This window comes from Sprattus sprattus (genome assembly GCF_963457725.1).
Source record: "Sprattus sprattus genome assembly, chromosome: 13".
NCBI classification, from domain to species: domain Eukaryota; kingdom Metazoa; phylum Chordata; class Actinopteri; order Clupeiformes; family Clupeidae; genus Sprattus; species Sprattus sprattus.
Window position 1 is genome coordinate 6,475,908 of NC_137911.1, and position 27,248 is coordinate 6,503,155.

General features: G+C 41.2%; 1 protein-coding gene and 1 long non-coding RNA gene across 2 annotated transcripts in view; both read left to right on the forward strand.

Moving 5' to 3' along the window:
- Positions 1-640: 640 nt before the first annotated feature.
- The window catches only part of alk (ALK receptor tyrosine kinase), a gene marked incomplete at both ends in the record, with an annotated part of 321,781 nt that continues 295,173 nt past the window's right edge, over positions 641-27,248 (forward strand). Inside the window, one exon of the mRNA XM_080850148.1 lies at positions 641-1,370. Coding sequence (XP_080706274.1) covers positions 641-1,370 — 730 coding nt within the window. The remainder of the gene's footprint in view (positions 1,371-27,248) is intronic.
- Positions 24,875-26,516, forward strand: LOC308374631. The gene is made up of 4 exons (XR_013968879.1): positions 24,875-24,970; positions 25,411-25,450; positions 25,662-25,745; positions 25,869-26,516. It is a non-coding gene; the product is annotated as an uncharacterized lncRNA (long non-coding RNA).

A 27,248-nucleotide genomic window follows, 5' to 3' on the forward strand; every position in this document is an offset into this window, starting at 1 on the left:
ATGGCTCTCGGGTGAATGAATTACGTTGGGAAGGCTATTCTTGTTGATTGGAGGAGCAGGTGATTTGCGCACTAAGTCCGGACAACCTTTATTTACTGCGTGTGTTTTAAAGTCAGACTGGGTTCGATAACCTCCTACTTCAGTTTTTAAGACATGCTGTTTGACATTAAGATCACGTGGAGGGCATCCAGATAACTTACCAAACGGATCGGCAGTAGGTTCCGTGAAGAAATATAAATGCACAGAATAGAACTGCGGCGCCTGTCTGCTGATAAAACGACTTCTTGCGCTGGTGCTCCCATGTTACGCACAGACACAAGGAGCCTTTGAGGAGTACTGAAGAAGACTTGTGTGGCATATCAAATAGCACCGAAGAAAGCGGATCATTGAAGCAATACAGATAAGCAGAAAATCATTTGCAGACGGGTCATGGCACTTTTTGTTTGAAACCACCAAAGCAACAGTCAATGCTCTAGTTAAACAAATGTGAAGCCAGCCCCTACCGCAAGCGGGTGCTCACTGGAAAAAGACCTGGCGAGCCTGCATCATCATCGATTCGTTTCGGGAATTAACGCGGTGTTGATGTAAGGAGGCAGAGTGAAGACAGAGGGGAGAAGCTGTGTAAATGAAAGTATAAAACATGTCGTTCAGAACATTAGTTTTGGTCGTTTGGTCTGCGGCATTCCTCGTTGAACTGCATTGCGCTTCGCAAAGGACCACCACCGGCTTCACTTTTCCTACCTCTGGATACATCGATAGTAGCGGGGATGCAAGTGATAAAAACAGCTCCAGACTTAAAAGGAAGACCCTGGCCGTGGATTTTGCCGTCCCCTCTCTCCTGCGATACTACATGGCTATGTTCATTCAGCGACCACTAAATGGAGATTGTGTAACTTTTAATGGGTGCTACACGGTGCGTGCATTCCTAAAAATGCATTGTATACCTTTGCAAAAAACCATATCAAACTTATTGGACACAAAGTTGGCTGCAATCGACAGTGTTGACAAGGAGAAAGGGAACGGCTCCAGCACTGGACAGCTCCCTTATCGACAAAAACGTCCGGTGCCTGAAGTTGTGAATTTGGGGTTGACAAAAGCCAGCAGGAAATCAAATCAAGTAGTTGTGGAGATTGGAGAGGATATGGTCAAAACTGGATGTGGTGGACTGGTTGTCTATGAAGATTATCCTGCATATTTCTTGGAAATGGACCTAACTCGTATTTTGGACTGGTGGCTAGGAGCTGAAGGGGGGCGTCTGAGAGTCCGACTCATACCCGAGCGAAAAGCGCAGGTTCCGGGAAAAGAGGACAAGTACTCCACTGCAATAAGGGCAGCAGATCCCCGTCTTTTCTTTCAGATCGCCTCAAGTGGTAAGTCACAGGATTTGATATAATTTACTTTATATACCAATGCAGATATTCTTACAGAAAATAATAGTTCATTTCTCCTTATAGTTATACAAGGTTAAAAAGCTGTTATTCTTGATGACTGTCCTGTCCCTGATAGGTGGAATTACTGTGAACAAGCCATCATCAAGCCACAACACAATGTTTTGAATGGAAATGATACTGGCTCAAGTACCAGCAGTCTTACTTATTGCTCCCTCAGCAGATCATTTGCTGAAGTTGAAATTGCTGATTCAATAAACAGCACAGCAACAGTTGACCTGTTTGTGTGTGTGTGTGTGTGTGTGTGTGTGTGTGTGTGTGTGTGTGTGTGTGTGTGTGTGTGTGTGTGTGTGTGTGTGTGTGTGTGTGTGTGTGTGTGTGTGTCAAGACAAAGTTACCCTGCCTTAATGTATGTAGCAAATGTCAAGGACGTATAAATGTGATATAAGTTGTTGTTTGGTTGGACGGCTGTATAGCAGAGCTGTTCAGTAGATATAAAGAGGGAGAACGAGAGAGAATGGATTAGATAGATATATTTTTAAGTATTTATTTGATCATGTTTAATTTCCCCCACTTTCTAAGAGTCGTCTTTGAACTTCTTAATTAATTCTTCATGGTAGATACTTCAGTGGAGCCTAGATTATTATTTTTATAGTGGGGCTACGTGTTTAGATAACACACACATTAACCTATTATCACAGTTCACCCAGTGCACAGGCCTCCTGGGTGCAGGCCTGCTTCTTCTGTGGAGTCAGATCAGCATAATTACTTCATGCCTTTGATGATTGGCTTTGACCTGAAATGAGAGAGAAAAAAGGGATGGGAGGGGAATGCCAGCCACCTGTAAAGCATGCCAGTCTCTTGCATTCCCCTCAAAGAAACAGTGCCCACAAGGGCCCATTGATTTTGATTCACTGGTTGTTTTCCAGCTGGTCACCTTCTCTTTCTCTTTACCTTTCTACAATGGCTCTTGAAGGGATCTCCATTGAGCAAGTTAATAATGTGTGGTAACAATTGCTGTTGTTGCCTAAGGGAAATTACCTGTTGGAATGGCTACTTTGCAACAACTGTGTTATATGTTACACACACACACATACTGTATATATATATATTCAAATGTTAATTTCCTGAACTGTGTGTGTGTGTGTGTGTGTGTGTGTGTGTGTGTGTGTGTCCCAAACAAAATATTCTTGTTGTTCAAGGATTATTCAGATGATTGAGATCTGATTATTGGGTTCACATCATACCCTTGCATGTGTAAGTGTGTTTTTTGTATAAGCATACTGCAGCCATTGCCCTGATGGATTTGACACTTCCCTTACTGCAGCTGTATCCACTTCATCTCTGTGGCTCTACTGACACCGTGTAGAAACATCAATGAAATGAGTGATTCTGCTCCTCATTAACATAAAAATGCCCACCTCTGCACTCCCTTGTTTCCTCTTCTCTCTGTGACACACAGAGAGCCCAACAACTAATTGAACTATCTCCCTTTGAATGTATGTGTCAATTTCAATGTTTTTGTCTGTAGACAATTAAAATGTTGGGCACAAATTATTGCTAGAACAAGGGATGTTGCCATGCACCTGATTAAAAATGGGGGGGGGGGATGCATATTCTATTCTATATTGACGACCTGTCTTGTAAGGCTTTGAACTGACAAAAATTCATTAGAGGACATATTGCAGTTCCTCTAAGAGGCACATTCCAAGCAAATGGAAGGTGTGACCTTGTTGATCATTAGTGGGTTCAACTTCACCGTCAAATGCAGCATTCTGTCTTACCTGAATGGGCTTCTTAGCAGAACAGCTTATTATAGCCATTTCTGGATCATTACATATTTTTCCCTCTGGACATAGCAGTGTTGAGAGAGTTGAAGTTTGGCTGAAACTCTGACAAAAGATATTAAATATATTTTTTCCTATCTCCTCCATGTTGTGCAGAAGCGATCGATAATGGTACTTGCCAAGAACAGTGTGTTTCTCTCTCGCCCTTCTCTGAGATGTCTTGTCAATAGTATTGTACATGCAGTGCACATGATTCCAGTGAGGCCTGACCTTTTCTCCCTGTTTAGGGGCTTTCTCTGGGGTGTCATCCAATTGTACGGTCTGCAAGTTCTTGGTTTGTTGCCTCTGACAAGGATGACTTGACTCTGGGGCACGGAGAGCAGAGCACAGCTTAGAACATGTGTCGCCGGATTTGTTTTGAAAACATAAGCCTATTATCAGACTGTATGCAAAGCTTAGGGAGGAATTCGGTCCATTCTCAAACCAAATGAAAAAAGTGCCTCTTTGTCACTCTCAGATTTTTCTCTGTGTCAGCATCTATTGAACTTCCAGTTGGGTAATTATGCAGATTATTGAGAAACAAATAGAGCATCGGTGGAAATGTGTTGAATCAGCAAAAGTGTGTTCTGTGTCAGTTGACCCCTGTGTAGGAAGAAAGTGTAAGTTAAGAAATAATAAATGTTTTGTAGAAAGGCCCACTTCAACAACCAAAACATCTTATTTTTACTGTCGTTTTGCAAGCAGTGATTCATGATTGTGTTTTTAACCGTGAGTTTAAAGATAGTGCACTCATGGTTCCCTAATAAACGTCAACCTGGGTATGCTGTGATCATCTGAAATAGAATTGATCAGACTTGATTTAATTTTAACTTAATATATAGGTTAATAATATATGTGTCATTTTTAGTAATACTAAAATATCCTACAACAGACAAACCATTTTTTTCAAGATAGAAATGACTGAACTAGGCATCATGATGTGGGATCATTAGATCATGTCAGTCAAGTCATGCACTATCCAGTGAAGGGTTTGCCGGTAGTCAGTGCCCTTATGACATTTAAAGCTTGTATCAGTCAACCACTAATGTGAAGATCAATAGAGAGTCAAATTGGGTTTTGCTAGATTATTAATGTATTTTTAAATGAAATGGGCTTACAACCAATACAACTCCATCATGAATTTCAAGGGTGGATTAGTAATTTGGATACATTTAATGAATCCCTTTTAGGTTTGTGAATGTCTTACTAGACTCACAGCACTACCAGACATGTAACACACGCTGTGGTTACCTGCAAAATCCTTGTTCTCCTGTGGAGCAGTCCAAACAATTCATCCTCTGCTTGAAGCCCAATTAATGAGTCGACAAACTACTTATGGCATTTTTAAAAGCCACTGGAAAATCTCCCTTGCTTGACTGACATTCAATGAACCACTGCCAAATAAATTCATTTTTGGGCAATTACATCTGGCCCACACATTTCCAGTTTTCCCCAAAGCGGTGTGGTGATCAGGTTTGGTTCCAAGAGCACGAGTCTTTCAAGGGACTCTAATAGTCTGTGTGACCAATGACGCACAGATAACAGTCAATGCATCCTAATGAGCTGGCCTTTGAACTTGCCTCCATCTATCTACTGCAACATGCTAATGGGTTATATTGCAGTCAAGTGCAATAAAAAATGGTTCCAACTCAGAACAAAATGGTGGGCTAAATGGGTCATGTTGTGTTTGCTGCCTTTGTAAAGGATCATGAAGGTCTGTATGATATATTATTATTATATAGATGCCCTGTGCTTTTTGTAAAAGGACACTTGCTTCATGTCGCATATTCATGCATGTATTGATGGGACTAATCACTGCAGCATTTACTGTTAAATGCTCAGAGATGAGACTGTAGATAATGGGATAAACATTTTACAATCAATGTCAGCAACTTTTTTTGTTGAGCTTGCATATTTGGCTAATTTCCTTAAAGATATGCACATTAAATCACTCTAGATGTAATTTATGAAAGCGGGTTACTGTCTGATGTGAGAAGAATTCAAGGTCACTCCACTCCACTTCTATGGCTCTGTCTCTGATGCTCCCATTCCCTCGTGTTTCCAGTTATTTATGCTGCATGCGGTTTACCCTTAACTCATGAGTTTTTGATTAATTGCTCTGTGTATTATGAAGCCGGAACAGAGCACTGCAGCTTAAAGCCAGACATGAAAAGCTATGTCTTGTGTGATATATGCACCAACTCATGTGATCTAACTGCTCCATTTACATTAAGGAGTTTAGACAGATACGGTAGATAGATTCAACTTTATTGACCGTAGCTTCTCATACATGCTTGGTAAGGGAGAAGTATTCAGTTGGTTGTAATCTGCAGCCTCACCACTAGATGCCACTAATTCCTACATACTGTACCTTTAAATATGTGTAATATATTGATATGTTATACAATATATTGCTAGACAATGTTATACATATGGGTGAAATGGACAGAGTTGGAAAGGCTAGTGGATATATAAGGGTTGCATGTACAGTATAGGCTGCTGAAGAATCCAATATAGACAAAAAAAATGTCCAACATAGATAATTTAAATCTGAACAACATGAACAGTTCAGCCTGTGCAAGAATGAGCAGTGCAAATATGAAGAAATATTCACAGATTGTGCAGTAATGAGTGCAACAATGCTTAGCCCTGTGGTGTAGAGTTCCGCCAAGTCACAGCCTCAGGGAAGAAGCTCTTCTCTTCTGATTGGAGGAGAGAAAATCCTTGCCTTGCTTGAATCTGTAAATCTTGAAAACCGTTGGGCAGTTTTCCCCAAGCCCTGGAGTACTTTACAGTCTGAGGCAGAGCAATTGATGCATACCACACTGAGATACAGTTGGTGAATAATCTCTCGGTGGATCAGGCCTACCTTTCAACAGCAGCAGAACTTCACACTGTCACATGTGAGTACTCATTCCCAGAAACCTTAGCAATATAACAACTGCCCAACCATAGTTCATGTGCAGCAGGATACAACAACAACACACAACTGAGTGGAGACATGTTGCTGCATGTTGTAAGGCACTCCTTCACAGTACAACATAATAATAATAACAATAATAATAATAATACATTTTATTTGTATTGCATTTTACATCATACAGATCTCAAAGTGCTACATATACATATAAGACAACAACAATGAACAATAATTAGCAGAAAGCTTTTGAAAGTTTTCAGGCCTTTTTTAAAAACGTCAATAGACTGTGGGGCCCTGAGATGGTCAGGGAGGGCATTCTACAGCCTTGGGGCAGCAGAGGAGAAGGCCCGGTCACCCATGGTGCATATAGCTTAGTTCTGGTGGCTTGAAGGGTGTTTGCGGATGCAGAACGGAGGGAGCGTGAGGAGGTCTGGGGGGAGAGGAGTTCCCTGAAGTAGGGGGGAGCATGTCCGTATAGGCATTTGTGGGTGAGGAGGGAGACCTTGAACTCAATTCTGAGTGGGACTGGGAGCCAGTGAAGTGCTTTCAGGGTGGGGGTTATGTGGTCGTGTTTACGCACCCTCATCAGGATCCTGGCAGCGCTGTTCTGGATATATTGCAGTCTCTGTATGCTCTTGCCAGGGATCCCAATGAGGAGTGCGTTACAGTAGTCCAGTCTGGAGGAGACAAAGGCATGGACAAGCTTCTCTGCATCTGCCAGGGTGAGTGATGGCCGGAGTTTGGCAATGTTCCTGAGGTGATGGAATGAAACCTTGCAGAGGTATTTGATGTGGGTGTCATATGTCAATTCAGCATCCATTTTAACATCCAGGTTGGTAACTGATTTGGAAAGAGAGATGTTTTGGCCAGAGAAGGTAATGCTAGTGATGGTGGAAGAGCAGAGCTGATGTGGTGTGCCGACTAGTATGGCTTCCGTTTTCGAACTGTTCAGGAAGTTTACCTTCATCCACGCCTCAATCTCCTCCAAGCAGGTGGTCAGAGTGGATGTTGGCAGAGGTGCAGCAGAAGTGGGTGTTGTCCTAATGTAGAGCTGTGTGTCATCAGCATAGCAATGGTAGGAAATCCCATGCTTGCTGATGACATTTCCCAGGGGGAGCAGGTAGAGGGAGAAGAGGGTGGGGCCCAGCACAGAGCCTTATGGGACGCCACAGGTGACGTTGTGGGAGTAGGATTTTGCAGTGCCCAAGGCGACGTGCTCAGTTCTGTCGGTTAGGTAGGAGGTGAACCAGTTTAGTACATTGCCTGAGAGCCCAATGGTGTATTGCAGGCGGTGGAGGAGGATGTTGTGATCCACTGTGTCGAAAGCAGCTGTTAGGTCCAGGAGGATGAGGAGAGATGGGGAGCCAGTGTCTGCTGCCATCAGGAGGTCATTGGTGACCCTGACCAAGGCTGTCTCTGTACTATGGCCAGTACGAAAACCTGACTGCAACTTCTCAAAAAGGTTATTAAGTATGAGGTGATCTTGGAGTTGTGCTGCAACTGTTTTTTCCAGAACCTTTGACAGGAAAGGAGGATTGGAGATGGGCCTGTAGTTGGAAAGGACTTCAGGATCCAGAGAGGGTTTTTTCAACAGTGGTCTGATGACAGCAGTTTTTAAGGAGTTTGGGATATGGCCGGCCAGGAGGGAGAGGTTAATGATCCTGGAACATGTGCCGTCTGTAGCCCACAACACAACAACCTGACTGCCCAACCATACATACAACATCAGGACACATAAACAAAGCTGCTTTTGTGAGCATTTCACCGGAGTTCTCATGGCAGGAACTTTCCTTCATTAGGGTTTTGCTGAATTGGGCCCACGACACCTTCAGTAGGCTCAACAGTGGTATCTGGCATCCCAGACCCACCCCCCTCCGTAGTCATGATGGGCAAGAATACCTGCCCCTACTAGACGCAACAACAGCTACACCTCAAGATACACCTTGTAGTCTGCAACCCCAAGTAGTCTGCAAGCACCTCAGCCACACCCACCAACTTTTTTCAGCAGCCACTGACAACCAAACTGTACTCGAAAACAAAAATCCGACACAAGTGATGTGGTATATTTAGCTACAAAGCCTCTAACACATAACTCCATTGGTCTTGTGTGTGCTTGCTAACCTCTTTCCCGCTTCTGCTACCAGTTCCACATACTTCTAGCCTCTTCCTTTCAATTGCTTCCTCAAACGCATCTTCAAAGGGAATTGTTAACTCAATAAAGTGAACAATGCACTCACACTAAGAATTCAACACCGTGTTTGATCTCATAGCAGTCACAACAATACACTGGAACTTGAGATTGTGTGTGGACATCAGCCAGCAATTTCCAATTCCGCACTTTGCTCCATTTGCCAGTCCTATCTATCGCACAAAATACATCCTACTCTTCCTGTCATAAACCAGCACAGAGTTAACCTCAACTCAACCTCAAACAAACACATACATGATACGTATAGTGACCCTGGATCAGACAAAATATGTTTTAATGAGCCAACACCCAAAATGTTACCAATGATGGAAAACACCAGGCTGAAAGGTTTATACGTGTCTGAACCTTATGAGAGAGGAGAAAGCGTTAGAGCAGTAAATATTGAGGAAAATGCAATTAATCTGACAACATTAAATTATTATGTGACTTAAAATATTACCAAGAAGTATATAAGCCGATTGTTAAATGTAATGGTGTGTGCAAGGAGTTATATGAATGGTTCATGAATGAACAGTTCAACGATAAAAGGTAAGCTTAAATGTTACAAATATCAATCAAACTGACTGTGAACCCAAATGAATGAGTACAACTATAAATAACAGCAAGTGAATTAACGGGTTGGATGCCAATAAGACCAAATACACTTGAATGATCAAATTAACCTGAATGCATGAGACAGAAAAGAACAAAAACCTGAGCTGAATAACCAAACCTGTGACCAATGAGTGAGAGAAATGGTGAAGGAGAGACAAACAGGCAGAAAGATAGAATAGGAGAGCAGGGGAAGAGAGGATCAGACAGACAGAGTGATAGAATAAGAGAGCAGAGAGAGAGACAGGAGAAGAGAAGCAGTGGCAGGACAAAAGAAGAGGAAGCCCCCAAACACTGTAAAGTTTAAATTAAAATGAAAGGTTTTTAACACAAAACCAATCCCTTGTGGCCACATTCTGTCCCTGATGCCCAAAGAGAACATCAGCCCCGGTCTTCCGGGAATGTCCAATCAGAGGTCAGAGTGGGACTAGTGGGATATTGCAGCTATGACAGGTGCTTCAGATTGCCATGACATCATGACCAGACAGTGTCAATCTTAAAGTACAAACATGGGTGGAAATAAACAAACAGACACAGAAAAATCAACAGTTCAAAATAACCAAAATTCACTAACTACATACATCTCTATCTCATATCACTCAAGGCTCAAAAACTAATTTGAGTCCATTCGTAGAAGTGTTGAGGAGTTTTTGTTTTAAGTAGAAAGGCAACTCCTACTGCCCATTCCTAGGTTGTAATTCAAGAGTCAATAAACCTGAAACATCTACCTCTGTCTACCTTGGGAAATTGTTGAACAACCCTACAATATGTATGCTAGTGTCTGTATTTATGAGTGTATGTATGCGTGTTTGTGAAGGCAGTCAAGTGCATATACGAGGATTCATTTCTGCTTGTGTGCCTCTTTGCATCCTTAATACTCTCTATCTCTTTCTCACATCCCCGTCCCTGCTTTATATTCACAGTGTAGTATTATTTTTCAACAAAGCAAAGGAAACCTCCTCACAAGACATCTTGGAACTAGAACTAAGATCTCAGTGGAGGCGCCCAACTCTCACCTGTGATGTGTTCCAAACCTCTCTTTAAGATTCCTGGTTTATCAGTCCAACCTGTTAGTTAGATTCAACCTGTTAGTTAGATTCAACCAGTTATGACAAGGTAGGCCCTCCTTATCAAGACTGATGCTGCATAGACAGTACACTCAGCTATAGAGCTGATAAAGTCAGCGCAAGTGCCAAACTTTGCTTGAAGAATAGGGTTAAGTGCATCCAGATGTAACTGTTCAAATGTGATGATAAGTTAGTCATTAGGGTGTGTACCAGCTGCTGTCCTCTTGTCAAACAGTAACTCAACAACGGTGAACTTTGTCTATTCATCAAGTAGTATAGCCAATGGGTTTCCTGAAAGCTCTTCAAATGTTTAAAATCCTTCCAAAGGAATAGGCCTAGAATGACAATTGTGCCATCACTCATGTTAGGGATAACGGCCGACGAGCTGTGCAGTTCTACGAAGTTAATAGACGCTGCGGGGCAAAGAACACCACGACGCGGACGTAGAACTGCACAGCTCGGAGGCCGTTATCCCGCTTATCTCCCGTTTACAACATCCAAAAATGTTTTTATTATTATTATTATTTAGAATGTCCTTTATCTTTAGGAAATTTAATATGCATAATAACCTGATGAATTCTTGATTTGAAGCCTAGTGCTCCCGTTAGAGAAAGTAGTGCCTGGAACCGGCTGTTTTTCAAAAAACAAAACGTTACGTTGGTTGTCAATGGTAACCATTCAAGAGCATTGATATGGAACGGCGATTTAACTTTTCTACTGGGACTACGTCCAAGGTGTGCAGTTCCACGAACTTAATGTACACCCCATTAGCCAATCAGAAAACAGTATTTCGTTCCAGAGGGAGATACATTTTGAGCAATTAGGCTAATGCAAGTCAACAGTTTGGACAAATCACATGCAAACATGGAAACATTAAAATGTTAATTAGAGTTTTAGTGTTTAGCTGTCATTCGAGTCATGACATTTTAAAACGAGACCAGCCTGTGGAACACTGGGCATCAGGAGAGTGCACAAAAGCTGACACGCCTAATCTGACTGTAGTGATGCTATTGTGCAACAGTGCTTATCAACAGCAGAAGCTCAGAATGTTGGTTTGTTTTCAGTGACTGTGCTATTTGCTTACATTTACTTTTAATCCCTTCTGTGACGGAGAATTCACACATAAATATGTTGTAATTTTAGCATCTAGTCAGTCAATTCTCTGATGGTAAGGTAGAGGGAATATTTGTCCCCCTGTCAGATATCCAGAGTGAGAGGAGTGCCAGCAGAAAGCAAGATAAGGAATTAGTGCAAAGCTAAGGTGAAGTCGAGAGACAATAAACTCGCTCTCCTCTGCTCTTAAACTCCTGGTGAATTTTAATGGCAGGTAGTAGCTGAATGGGCAGATAGATATTTGTTCACATTGAAATTTTAGCTGAATGTGTCAGAGACTTAATTAAAAAGAAGGAACATGTTTGTCCTAAGGTGGATGGAAAATGAAAACATGGTACCATCTACTTCTCAACAAGTTTGTGAATGTGGTGACCTAAAGATCAAGGCAAATAGCACTGGATTTTTGATTGGAAATTTGAGATTTTGTCATGCACCCATCCTCTGTTATGGTAATATGAGAGTCAGGCATTGGCATTTTTAAGACAAATATCGACATATTAATAGTCAAGCACATCAGCCACATCCACACCCACACCCACATCCACATCCACACCCACACCCACACCCACACCCACACCCACACCCACACCCACACCCACATCCACATCCACATCCACATCCACATCCACAACCACAACCACAACCACAACCACAACCACACCACACAACCACACCCACACCACACAACCCAGCCACACCACACCACACAACCACGCCTACGCCCACGCCCACGCCCACGCCCAAATCCACACCCACACCCGCAGCTCGGCACAGGTAGACAGGATTCACACCTGAGACTGGCAGCTGTAGAGAAGAACTTCAAAAGTCCACAGCTGCACACAAACTCGGTGACACAAATGTTAGGTAGCTGAACTAACGATAGGCTTATTATATTATGAAGACGGAGGAAAAAGTACAGAAAACATTTGCTCTGAACAGTGATTTAACTTAACTACCCTATTAAAGAAGAACAAAAATGTACATTAAATAGTGAATATGGGGGAGAAAAGAAACCAGAAACCAGATGCCAGATGGAGCAGCGTTAAACTCACCAGCGTCCCCGTTACTAGGCAACATAAAGCTACTCCTATCCTGTAGATCTGCATGCATGCACACACACTCACATGCACACACACACACACACACACACACACACACACACACACACACACACACACACACACACACACACACACACACACACACACACACACACACACATATGATTGGTCAGGATAAATGCAAGCAAGTTTGGCAAGTTTGCCTTACCTGCATTCTCACATGCACACAGCACATGCATGCAGATGTACTGAACCTTTAACTACATCCTCTGCATAAAGTCTGTTAGGCTTAAATACACCTCGCCCAATACCAGAAACACACAGTGACACACACGGTCACTCTCTAACACACACACACACATACACATACATACACACACATACACACACACACACACACACACACACACAAACGGCTCATTTTAATGCCTGCACTAGGGCTGAGCATCCAGGAGTCGGGTTCTTGGCTCTGGCGGTCCGTTGGGGAATTGGGAACAAGTGAGGACTGGCATTTCAACGCGAGGACAGTGTGCACACTTTATAGGTTGCAATCTGTGAGCAGAGCAGAGCAGAGCACAGCACAGGGCTCAGTCTTTAGCACTAATCCGCACAACCCCTCATTTTGTGGAGATGGCTTCAGCTCATCAGAAGAAGCCAGTGGCACACCGTTGTACCCTGCTGCCTCTGCCTCTGCCTGCCCCATTGTCTGGTCCCGGTGTGCATGAGAGGCAATAAGGAGAAAACTGATGGGGAGGCAGAACTGAGGGGACATTGTGAAGGTGGGGGGGGGGGGGGGGTTGGTGGTGGTTGGGGGGGGGAGGGAAACAGAGGCAGGAGGTGAGTGCAGATGAGAGGACATTGACTGAGTGGGAGAATGAGGGGAGTGCAGAGGTAGGGTGAGGCAGGGGTTGGGGGCAGGCATCAGCAGGGCCCCGCTAGGCTTATCTGCTCAAGACGCGCCATGAAGAGAACAGACTCCAGTGTGCTCAGTGGCGTGGAGAGCTTTCCGTGGAGAGCCGAAGCCACGAGTTGAGTGGGAGCGGAGGCAGGTCGTCAGGGCTGAATACAGAGTGGTGCTCCTGCCTGACCACGCACAGATGCACTCACAGACAGCTGGCTTATCTACTTGGCTTGAAAGCGGGAGAAAAGTCGGGGGGAAAAGTTTCAGTCACAAAGCCTTCACCAACTTTTATTTCCTTAGTCTCTGTCTCTTCCTCTCGGTCTCTCTCTCTTTCTCGGTCTCTGTCTCTTCCCCTCTCTCTCTCACAGTCTCTGTTTTGGAAAATGGAAGCTGAGGTTAAAATTCAAAGCGTTAAGGCAACCGTGGCACACTTGAGAGCACAGATTATTCCGGCTGAAATAGGGTGGCGAATAATTGAAGACTGTTGAAATGGGGAGTGCTGTTTGCATGTTGTGTTGGAAAGGAAAACATCAATCATCCAAGGTACACGACGACTTAGTGCCATTCACTCGTATTTCTGTTGTGCTGATGTGAAATGGATTTGTCTGTGACAAATTGCTGTTTGCCCGTTTGTGTTTTTCTTCGCCCCTTTGTTGACCAAGCATTAAGGGTAAAGACATTTTCGAGGAATGTGCGGCAATGTCTTAAATTCAATCCTAGCCTTAGTTGACTGAGTGTTCATGGTGGACAAACACAGGTTCAGACAACTCTTCTTTTTGGCAGTGTTGGAAACAGCTCCCTGTTGCTGGAGAGAGGTAAGATTCATGTTTATGGGTTGAGTGCAGCTTTATCGCTATGCTGCAGTACTGCATGAGTTGCAGTCGTGAGTTGCTGTATTACATAGCTCTGTGTTTCTCCCTGCCAGCTGGATGGCACTATGGCGACCTTGCTTGACAGAAAAAGGTGCATATATCTGGCCCCTGTAACTAACTCATTCTTCTTTTTCAGGGATTTCATGACCTTGCTTGTCATTTTGCAAGTGTAAAAGTTAGAGAGAGACAGATGGAGAGAGAAAAAGAGATGGATGGATAGATAAAGTGAAGGAAGGAGGAAGAGAAAATGAGAGAGAGGCACTATGAGCCAATCTGGCTGTCTGACAAAAGGTTGAAAGGATTTTTTTTCACGGGGTTGACAACACTCTTGTCAATACCTCTGCGGCATTTTGCTTATCATTAATACAAAAGTTGCTGATCCGACTGGTGAGTGGACAGATAAACCCTCTTGTCTATACAGTGCCAATGGCTGGCATCAGCCTTGACTGCAGTGGGCAGGGCAAAGCTGGACCCCCTCATCTTCCCTGGCAGGTCACATATGTGGATCTCTTTCCAGCACGGCATGAAAACAAAAAAACTGTAAGGTACCACAGTTTTGAACTGAGTGCATTGGGAATTCCATCGCCGAAAAAAATGCACTTTGCAGTAAGCGCTTAATTAAGTACAATTGGTGTACAACTGAGCGAGTGCAACAGAATTTGTAGGTATGCTTTAAAAAGATTTATCTGTCATCTACATCCAACGTATCTTACATGGGGAAAGTAATCAAAATCTCTGAATCATCAAGTTGGTTCACAAATGTGTGAAGAACATGAGTGGACATATCTGCTTTGATACCCTGCATGCTGTTGGTTCTGAAGACACTCTAATTTCGTTTTAATTTCCAGTCAGTCTCGTTCTTGTTGATTAATCATCTTGAAGTGAGGGTATGACACATTAAGCAAATGGTGAATTTTGAATGTTTTTATGCAGAAGCTGGTGGGAGAGGGGGGACACAGAATGGTCATTCTCCATAACAGATGGTGCGGTGGGACTGGGTTAGTCTGGGTCAGTGAGCTGCAGTCCTTGCAGTTTCTCTTGCACCACAGATCCCTTGTGGCTTCGGATCTCATTTTTACTGGGCAGCCAAACTCAAGAGTTGTGTGGCGATTGGCAGATCCGTTCTCCCTGAAGACATGGCCGGCGCCATCTGCTGGTCATTGATATGAGATTCATCCAGGGTGCCCACTCATGCCTATATAGGATGTGGGGTTCCAAATAGAGGAGCTTTTGATTAGGATGGATGGCTCAGAGGCCTCTAGTCTGGAAGGCCCCGAGCAGTGAAGCATAAGGCTGGCGGCTATTCATCTCCTCCCCATTACTGCTTTAGTATTGAGCAGGGCTCAATCAGGCCTCTGATGAATGAAAGCAGCCCACTGTAGAAGCTATAAAAAAACAAACAAATGAATGTGAGAGGCCAAATGAATGGCCACAGCCAGGCAGAAGGCTACCTTGTGCTCTTACTCTGATTAAATAGTGGACCATCGAGGAGGAAGAAGCCATTAGAGATTGATCACATTGACTTTATAGCCATCGCTGCAGAAAAAGACGCAAGCATCAAATGGCGGCCATTTTTCCTATTCCCTGTGAATTCCTGCAGTGAGCGGCCCCTGCTGTGTGCAGAGGGGATCTGGAGGCATGACTCACATCTGATAATTCTTAAATCTTCAGTGTGTCCACAGCTACTTTTGGCAGCAAATTTGCAAATCAACTTTAAAGAGAAGCAGTTTGATGACGCGTGGTTAAGACTGACCCCGGGGTTGTGACTGTAACCTTTGAGGACCGTCCTTAAAATGGTGATGGAGATTGCGAAAATGGGGCTTCAGATCACAAGCGTTTTAGAGTTCAAAATGTCATAAAATGATGTCTTTAGTCTTGAGAGGGTGGAATAAAGAATTAAGAGTTTGAAGATAGGAAAAAGTTTGTAGAAGTAATATAACAGGTTTTAGAGTAAGCAAAGTCTGAAAGGAGCTTGTGTGTACGCTTGTGTGTATGCCATTTAGAGTTTAGTGAAACTGTTAAGAGGTTTTTATAGTTAAATAGCACATCAGTGTGCCGAAACGATGTAAACAATGCAGTAGAACTTTAAGCACCACACAGGTCTGCATTTTGTGTATGCGTGGAAGTGTGTGTGTGTGTGTGTTAGTGTGTGTCTGGACTGGAGAGTCAGTAGTGGATAGTGGATTGCTCTTCTACGGCACATGGACATCACACCCCATTATGATAAACCAATGGGAGCACTCCTTTGATGCCAGAGAGGAAAGTCTAAGTTGAGATTCTTTGCAATCCCTCAATTTATCTTTTTTTTTCTGTTGTTGATGATTTAAGCTGTTTTACAGTGGTTCCATTGTTGTTAATCTGCATGAATGCTAAGGGAAAGCGTGAAGTTAATAGATTTTGAGGGCCTGTGCTGTGAAATGTCTCCTTTTCTGCTTCTCCAAACCTAAACAGACCTTTTTATGTGTTATTTTTCTATAATTTTTTCGGTCTGGTTGTGTTGGGCTGACTCTGTACTAGCACCAGTGCAGCAGCTGTTTTTTGCTTGCGAGGTATGGACATCTCAAAGTGAACTTGAGGACGTGGCTGGGGCCATGCTAGACCCTGAGTGCAGCTATGCGTGATCTGTGGAGATGTGTGCATTGATCCGTGGCCAAGCTCTCTTGAGAAGGACCCATTTGAATAAACGGGGTGGGTTTGATCTGTGGACACCCATCAAAGTGATCAGTGTCTCAGGGCACAGGAGGAAGGGCAGGCTATAAGATGGCCATCTGGAAAATAACTAGAGAATGATTCGCAGGGAATATAAGAGAGAGAGACCAGGAGACAGAAGGAGATGGAGAAAGGGATGAAGGGATAGAGTGGCAGATCAAGAGAGGGAGATAGAAAGAAAGATAAAAGTTGTGTTTGTAGTTGTGTGTTTGTGCAAGAGTGACAGTTATTCAAAAAATAAATGTTGTCAGTTATTGAAACCCAATCCAAAAACCGTCATGCCAATAAAGTTCAATTTGAGTTGTTTAGGGTATAGAAAGCCAGAATAACTGGAGGCAGATAGAGACAAAACCGAGTGAAACAGAAGTGTGTTGTTTTGGGTTAAAATAACCACAATATGAGAACATCTGGGCTGAAAAACAAATCTGTCACAATATATATGATGGGCCTCCATAAGAGCAGTTTTGACAATGTTGGATTTGATCTGTCAGAGGTAAGTTAGCTGAACCCACTGTCACAAAGCATTTATTAGTATGTTATAAACATGGTGCAACAGTTTTGACAGGGTGACAGTTCTGTCAGATTGCTTTTCATCAATTCTAATCAGTTGTCTGAAACTGTTGTCTAACGTGAAATTTTCTGTCACATTGCTGTGATGGTATGTTCAGATAATGCAACTATTTTGCCATGCAATCCAATCAGAGTGTTATTTAGCATCGAAACCATTTTAAATCATGTGAAAGTGTGGCGCCTTCACAGTTTGCTTGGATGAAAGGAGGCCACGCTTGCACAAAATTCTAAATAAATTAAGTCGTAGGTAATTACATTTGTGACCATCCGTTAGATTAATATAAAACAACTTCTGCATGGGAGAAAATGTCCTCTCCCCGCAGCAGCTGTCTCTTAGTTTGACGATAACCGCGCTGTAGCAGTCCTTCACGGTGCCAGTGTGGTTAGTACGTAATTTCCTGTTTATTATCTCTGGCAAAATCTGTTTCTCTTTATAAGTGTTTCTTACTGTGAGGTGCATTGTGTTACCTCCTGGTATGAAATGCGCCGTACAAATAAAGTTTGCTTTGATTGTATTGACACATAGAGCACTTCCCAAGAGCTTTCCAAACATACATTTGAGTAACATTTGAACACTCACGTGTGTGCTCGTTTTCTCTTTCACATAAACGACTTGTGCTACGAGATGAGACTCTCGGCTCAAAGGTCATAAACATGCTGTGGTGGGTTATTAAGCTTGTCCACTAACTCCTGTCATTTCTCACTCTCATCCACAAACTGTGCTCCTCCCACGAGCAGTAATTTGCCTGTTCTCTTGATCGGTGCAGTTTATAATGGAATGTATTTTCTGTCAGTTGTACGTATTAACATTGTGACTGGAAGTATTTAATGACCTGTCTATGGATGGAGGATATAATATGGCACCCAATCAATGAACAAACAGAAAATGGGATGTAGTTAAACCTGCAGGCCTGAACTGGTTCACTGCCATAGTAGTCTCAAATGGAGGGCCTTATAGAGAGGTGTTCATCTTCATTGCTGGCGGTAATATATACTTTGTGTACACAGAATATCTAAATGTGCTTTTGGAGTAAAAGCCTTTAAGATGTCGCCGTGGCTTTAAATGACACTTTCAAAATCTTGTGGCTTAAATAAAGCAAAGATAATGTAAAATCTTGTTTTATGCATCTGAATGACTCGGTGCAGTTGCATGTAATTGTGCTTTCACACAGTGTAAATACCAAAGCCTGGCAGAAGCGTAGGTGTCTCTGCCAAAATCACTACTGTCCAACAAACTGTGACCATTCTGGTTCAGTCCCAATGTTCCTGATTACAAAAGAGCTCCTCATTTTCTACCGCAGAGAGAAAATTGACACAATCATTTTCAAATACCGTGGTCTGAATTCCATCCAATGCTTTTCAGAGCACTTTGTCCCTGGCATTAGCCTTCATGAGATCATGCTGAGCAACCAAAAAATTTGATGTTTTAAGGTGATTTAACATTAGTTGTGCAAAAACAGGATAATGGTAACACATAATACAATAAGACTGACTATAACTTAAACTTAAATTGCCTCTTTGCTTGATATAATGCAGTACAACATTCTACAAAGATTTCTCTCCATAGTTATAGCACATTATATGCTGTCCTTACCTCACGGCAAAACACTAGCAGTACAGAACTGTAGAAGCGTGACCTTTCAGAGGAAGGGCTGAGCAGAAAAAAAAATACAAACAACAACATTTGACAACATAAATACAAACTACAATAAAATAACAAAATGGAAACCTTATTTAACGGAACAATAAGTGTTAGGTTATTGTCTTATAACATGGTAATATCTTATAATATCATAATTACATAAGGTCATTTCATTTCATAAGGTCAATTTAAAATGTATAATATAATTTCAGTGAGACATAATTCAGTTTTTGGGGGTGCCATGTCAAGACCAGTACATTTTACTTCAAGGTGTATGCTAACCACTTGTCTTATTAATGCACACAAATGTTTTACGAATGGCTGGCGAACTTTACATCATATCTTACTTAATACCAATACATTTGTAGACTGTAACATTACAATTTCAATTCAACATTAATATGGAATATGGTTTCAAGACATTTTATAGAACCCTATGACTGAAACTCCACAGAGCAAGAACATACGTGATGGTAGCAAGGAAAACCTTCCTTTCATCAGAAACCTTGGGAAGGACCTATCCCAGAACTGGGTTCAGGGCCCTCCTGCCTAAGCATTAAGCATTAATGATGAAGGCTGACCCTGAACAGAGAAAGCAGGAGGAGGGGAAGTATAGGTGGGAGAGGGGACAGAAAACAATATCAAAATAGTAACACCTTAGTTACCAATAAGACATTCATAATACTGAATACTGATCATGTTTAAAAAGCAACAAATATGTGTTTATACAGCGCAGATATCAAGATTCGCAAGATGATATAACATATGTTATACAATAAATAAGATGTTACTATTACAGTGACAGTAAGTCAAGTGAGTCAATGTTGATAGGCCAGTATTCTCTTTTATTCTCTCACCAAAAAAATGCTTATACTCTTGAGCAGAGCACACATCACAAGGCCCATTAGAGAATGATGACTTTGTAAACAACAAAGTTCTAACATTCAGCTGTCTCAATATGAACTGCACAGATGTATAAAAGAGAAGAGAAACAGCCATTTTCATAAATGGCATACTTCACATCCTCCAACCTCTGTCTATTTGATGGAGTACAATGTATAAGGCACTTATGTGTTATTTCATATAACGGACAGGGAATGTTTGAGTAGCCGCCACCCACACGCGCACACACACACACACACACACACAAACCCCCCCCCCCACACACACACACACACAACACACACACACACACACACGAATACGAGAGAGAGAGAGAGAGAGAGAGAGAGAGAGAGAGAGAGAGAGAGAGAGAGAGAGATAGATACTCACATACAAACACATACACTTACTCAGACAGTAAGACAAATACACTGGCACACAAACCTTTAAACTCTGCAGGTGGTCTGTGTTTGAGTTTGTGCAAAGATAGAATTGGTGTGACAATGAGAGAGAGAGAAAAAGAGAGAGAGAGAGGTCCAAAAATAGGAAAGACAAAAAAAATGATTGATTTTGATTGCCAGTTTATATCAAAAGAATAAACCAAGACTGATTCAGAGAAGACCTTCCCATATATCCAAAAGTCTGCACACGCCAGAGTAGTTCACTGAAGCTGATACACAGAGCAGATAGACATATGCTACAGGCATATTGCAGTCTTAAGGGAAACTATGCTCTTTGCATGTTGATAAAAGACCTTGAGAACGCTGGTCTTTCTCTGAGACTGAGCCACACTATTGCAGGATTCAATAACATCTCCAGACTCTGATAGCGTTTGGGTCCGCATAAGAAATTAGAAACCACAATCTTCATGTATTGAATCAGTTCAGAATTACAAAAAAAAAACAATTCATATTTCCCTGCAGTTTCATGCCTGCCATCAGTGCTTTGAGCCCTGGAGACTGTTCCTCTCATGTTGCAACAGCCCACTGCTCAAAGCCCAAATGTTGTTTTCCACTGAAATATGACCTTGTTTCCCTCTGAGAAATCAACGCACACAGCCAAACAAACTCAGAAAACATCCTGTGCAAGTGCTGTCCCCTCCCTCTCCTTCCGCTTTGCTAGGCTATCCAAAGCCCATATCAGACAAACTACTGTTACCACCATTGGCACCCTGCTTATTTCTGCCATTGGCTCAGTCTCCATTGGCCTGTGGGCTTTGATATGGGCCAGTGGCTACAACCTGTTGCCTACTTGCTTAAGTCTGTGTTCAGGGCCTGCTCATTACTGGCAGCCTTTTAAGCAATTTACTTCTTCTGGTTATTTACTGTCTACATGCAAGTTTACTTCTTCTCCAGATTCATATAATTTCGCTATTAATATTTCAGTGGATCTGAGTGAATAGCAGAAGCAGTGTCATTGCTGATTCTTAAGTTTGCTTTATTGCAAAACATCATAGGTAATGATTATTACATGCAGTCCAAATTGAAAGAGAACACAATGTATGGCATCATGTTTCTGAAACGAACTTGTAATCCTGCAGCCTTAGCCTTACTGGCTTGAGTTGTAATTGTCAACACATACATGAAAACTGGTTTAAGTGGTATTAATAGCTGAGTAATAAGGGTTTAATGAAAGTCTTTGGAATTTTCACTGGAAGGGCCAAAACATCATGGAATGTAGTTTAAAAGTATGGCTGAGGGAACTGCTCCATTTGAATTTTTCTGCATATCTGGACCATTTGGTGATAAATGATTTAGCAGTCTTGCTTTTCTGCTCCCTCCAGCAGAGCTTCGCTCCACAGCATGTAGGCACAGAATAAACTGTACTGCTAATGTGATATTGCCTTGTTGATCAGTTTTAGGTTTATTGCAGTCACTGTAACAACAGGGACCATAAGCAGCTTTAGCCCATACACACTAAAACAGAACAAAAGCTGGTATCAGCCTCGGGAATATTATTCCTGTCCAGAGGTATGATGATGGTCTGTATTGACATCTTTGTATTTATAATAATAAGCACTTAAATATAATAATTTTAATCTGTGTGATATCCACCAAATGATTGGAAGTACAACTTTGGTTTAGATGTCTGAGTTCAATGACATCTAAATAAATTAAGCTTTCACATGTAACATTATACAGTAAAGTCATCTATACAAGCGGTCTTAAAATACATTTATTTTGCATCTGGGTTGCCTTTGTTTGCTTTTGGGATATCTGTGTGTTTGCCTGTATATGGCAAAAGCATGTGCTTCTAAAGCATGGTCTCTAATTTTTCAGTTTATGACTTCTTGTGTGAAGCAGTTTACTTTGTTCACACTGATGATACACCTTGTTGGCTGATACCAACTAGGGTACTCATTTGAGGTTAAACCCTCCCAAACAGAAATTTCATATAGCACTTGCATATATAGAAGGTTAGATTTCCCTCCAATATCCAATTTCACCCCAGTAAACAGTTGCAGAAGAAAATGTTAAGAAAAGGAGAAAATGGAGAGTTGGCCTAGTTCTTATTTTGAGAAGCTGGAAGACGATCAGTCACTTTTGACTGTGTGACAGTGAGGGACAACTAGGGTGCTCGGAAAAAAGGATGTGTTACCCAATCGGCCCACATACGAACAAAACACACAGGAAGTTCCAACCATGCAATTCTCAACGGACCCAGATTAGAAACTTGCCATTGATTCTTTTTCTCTCTCCACTGCTATTCTTCTCATCCCCCAAAGTCTACAGGAGACGAGCTACTAAACCCCCTCTTGGCACTCTCTCTCTTATCTTATGTCCAACAGCAATTATAAGCAAGATGTTGCTTTTCTTTTTCAATACAACCTTCACAGGAGAGACACTTAATCCATAGAGTCCCTCTTAGAGACCTAGATCCTCTAAATAAAACAACAAAATGTGACATGTTATACATCCTATACATTACATTATGAATTTGACCAATATCCGAACGGTGAATTGCTGATAATCATTAATTGGTTGCCAACTGGAGGCCACATTTCTGAAAGATCTTCCGTCCTTTTGTGCAGCCAGAATTTTAAAATTGACTGTGGGGAAGCTCATGTCCTTTTTGTTAGCTGTTTCCATTTTAAGTCTTTATATCCACAAAACTGTGTAATTAGTATGACTTAATTGGTTTTGGCACACTGACAGTGCCATTTGCCATTGCACAGGCAACAACGCATCACTTCCTTCAGCCATTTGCCATGATATTTCATGATCAGTCAAGCACTTCATTTTCATATTCTTTTCTGAACCTTTGGAAAACACAATGAGTCCAGAGCTGCAGTGATTCGATCATGAATGAAGTACCATGTGTGCAATCTCTCTAACAAATTACTCAATTAAGATTCAAAATTTGAACAGCTTCCAAACCTCCATTTCACCAAGCCTTCACTACAGTGACATGTGCCAGAGCAGAGGAGTGAACTCAATTACACACTGTTTAACATTTTTAGCATAGTATTCACAGTAGCCTGCAGTCCAAAATCAGCTGTAAGTTATTATAATAATGTTTCAGTACTTTAAGTACATTTGTATTCCTAATGTAGATTCAAAAACAATAAAGTAAGCCTTACTTTAAAAAAACAAACAGCAGTATCTTGCAGCAATTGGTCAGTGGATCTCAAAGTCCTATTTGATGTAACAGTATTTGTCAAAATCCTTTTTATGATCTGCGATAGTACTATAGTTGACTACTGTTATGCCTGGAATTCCTGTGAATCACAATTCCATCATGGGAATGGAATTATTCAATGGAAACATTGCATAATATGCACCAATATGGAGATCAATATCAAATGATCAATTTGGAGTCAGGCCTGGTTTGTGTGATAAGCTTATGAGTTATGATGATTTCTTGGTAATGTACTGTGTGTGGACTAGTGTAAGAAGTTATATTCTAGCAAATGCTTTATCCACAACCTACAATTTCATCAGCATGTATGCATCCCAGGTATTGAACCCAAGGGCTTGATTTTGACATCCCTTGCTCTACCAGATTAACCACCTTAAGCACTGTTAGTGTATGTTGGTTAACATAAAACAAGCTATATATCTCTGAATGTCAAAGCATTTTAATTCAGTAAGCCATGCCTACAGTTGGATTTTTTTTAATTTAATTTTAATTTGAAATCTTTGAAAAAGTACTGTCCAACTGTGTTTGCAGCTATACTTGTGTTGTTTTCATTAACTTTTGTTAGCATGTGTGAAGGCTTGTTTTTGTCTTTGTTTTTCAAGTTCATGAGAGGTATTGGAATTACAATCAGCAAGGAAGAGCAGTTGATTAAGCAGCATGTCAATATCACCAAGTTTATGGACTTGATTTCTGAGAGATGCATAATAATAATAAATGAAAAACATGCAGTATGTGGCATTAAAAAACACCCGTACTGCATCATAATTACACATTCAGCTTAATATGTGTGCATCAGTTTAGATTGTCACTTGTGCAATGCTACTAACACCTTTGCACATGGGCCATGGGTCAAATCAGATATATTCTGACTTCTGACCTGATTTATTAACTGAAATAGCTTGTCTTTTCCCTCTTTATCTGCTTTTCCATTAGAATTCAAATGAATTGCATATTTATACACTGCAAAAAATGCTTTTCTAACCTAGTGTTATTACTCTTATATTAAGATGAAAAATCTAGTTGGTCTTGTTTCTAGCTAAATTGTACTTAACTAGTGCTTTCTTGGTAAGGTTATTTTTACCTATTTCAAGCAAATATAACTTGGGCTGTCTTGATAAGCACATTTGCACTTAATTTGAGTTCTTTTAAACTAGATTTGAGTACTAGATCTTAAAATAATCCACTTTAAGTGTGGGAGTCTTATTTTAAGTTGAAAACGTTTAATTTCAAGCATAAATTCGCTTGTTTTTTTCTTAACGGATTAAAGGTCATAATTCAAGTTATTTTCAAATAGATATGAGTTTTAACAACCACTTAATTGCACCATGTAGTTCAAGTGACCTAAATCACTTAAAAAACACAGTCAAATATACTTGAGATACATGTGGATTACCACTGAGCACAAGATGCTCAGTCAGAAGTGTCGTCATAAACCACAAGTTTTCCTCTAACTTGGTGGCACGATCGGATTCACTCGAACACATCTCAAAACGTCTCTGAGGCTGCATGCCAGTGATGTGAACTGAAGCAAGTACAACAGCTGAAGAAAACATCGTGCCTTTCTACTTCAAAAGCTAAAGGTAAGCTCACATAATTTAACTTCTGCCTACTTTGGTAATTCGTCAGCGATATTGAAAACCAAAATGTATCGTAAATGACCAAGACCTCTGGTTGAAGTTATAAACTTTTTAGCAAACAAAGCTAGCACAGTTGGCGTTAGCTAAGACGGCTAACCTAGCACATTGAAGCACATTTCGACTACGCTAACGTATGTTTTTAACTAGTGCCAGGTAATACAATGTCAGAAAGTGTCCCTATTAGTCTTGTCTGTGAAAAGTAAGCAAGTTTAGAGGACTCATTTAGTGTGAATGTTGGTGATATAATAGCTAGTAGCTGCAGTTAGCTCTTAGCTGGCTAGCTACTCTATATTAAGGATCCCCCACACTGACAGAAGCTTTGACATGAAGTTCAAGATTTTTTTCTTTCTGAAAGAGTAAGAACCCTTTTCTTTAAATTACAGATGGAGCAATTGGACATGACAACACAGTAACTTCTGGAAGGTAAGTCTATAATAGTAGATATGATAGAAGATGGTTGCATTGATAAAGCCAAAGATTGTGGCTAGACTGGCTATGCATGTTTTCCTGGTCATTATCGCCACATAGCCGATATGCTTTCACTCTTTTCCTTGAATCCTCAGTGCTCTTAAGTATCCATAGTTTCAGAGACATCATAAATATTGCTGATTCACTCTTACCCCTTTGTTTGCAGCTGCACAGATCATTGCCTTGTTGGAGGTTCTCCTAAAAATGTTCCCTTCCTCAGCCGTCCCTCCAAGAAAACTCAAGTCAGCAAGTGAGGCACTTCACAATGTCCTTGAGATGGGTTTTAGTGTCAGTACATAATGGTTTCATTTGTGAATTTCATGTGTTTGGTTTAACTTCATTCTGCCCCCCTCCCCCAATTTGTTGCTTTCAGCCATCTGAGGACCCCAATGTCTTCTTGCGTAAAAGGCCGCTTAGCAGTCCTGTCTTCATCATCGACTCCAACAATGTGCTTCCGACAGTAAGCAATACCCCACTGACGACCTTGCCAAGGGACATGCTTCCGGAGTCCCTCATGATACTGATGGGATGTTGCTATGTGTGCCAGTTCACCTATTCCAAGTGAATTGCTACGCTATTGTCCATAATACAAACAGATGTACTGAAAGATTCTATTGACGAGAGTGAAAAGATGACAACATATAAAAAGGTGCTTGCTAACCGGCAAGAATTCATCCAAACCTAGTCTGTCTCTCCCTCTCCTCTTTGTCAACCTCTCTCTGTATGTCACTCTTTTCTATGCCCCACCCCCCCTTTATCTCTTTCTCTATATGTCTGGAGGTCAGGACAGCACACAGTAACACAATGTCCAATGTATTTCCAGCTAAATTTGTTAATGATTTGTTGGCTGTTGGATGATTTCCGACTGTTTGATGTGTTGCTGAATTGTTATCGTTTATGTTAGATGTCAATGTACCTTATGTCTGACAGTTAACTAAAATCATTATGTGTAATATGTAATTAAGTACATTTAAGCATTCTGATGCTTAATATTGTTCATTATTGTCAATACCTGTTATTGGTTTTCTTCATTAACAGGGTAATAAAACAGTGATGAATAATATGTTGTGAAATGTTTCCATGATTTTAAGATCTATTGGTCTGATTTGAAGTAACTTAAAGCTTTAGACGTACTCCAGGTTTGAGTGATGACAGACTTCTTTGGAAGTTACTATATGACTTGAAATCAGTGTTGTCAGTCTAAATTTTACTCTTATTTTAAGAATTTGTGGTCTTATGTAGAAGCCTGAATTGTTTCTTATTTCAAGTACTAATGCCTCAGAAGATCACTAGATTTGAGTGACATTAGGCTTATTTTGAGGTAACTGCATGGTTTGAAATAAGTAGAATTAGTCTTATTTCAGGACATTCTGTGCTTGAATTGTCTCTTATTTCAAGTACTAATGCCTCAGAAGTTCACTAGATTTGAGTGAAATCAGGCTTATTTTGAGATAACTATATGTCTTGAAATGAGTGGAAGTAGTCTTATTTCAGTACATTCTGTGCTTTTGGAGTAATGGTCTTATTTTAAGAAATCTTAACAAGCCAAATTTGCTCAACGCACTGGCAGCCAAATTTGCTTGTTTTAAGCAAAATCCTGCTTAAATATGTAATTATTTGTCTTAAATCTAGAGGGGCATTTTTTGCAGTGTAGAGTGCCAGTGAAACCTGGCATTATCCCAAGGCACTTCATAGAGGCTTGAACCCCCAGCGTTCTGTTCACATGGAAAGGTTGTATTGCTGTAGAACACAC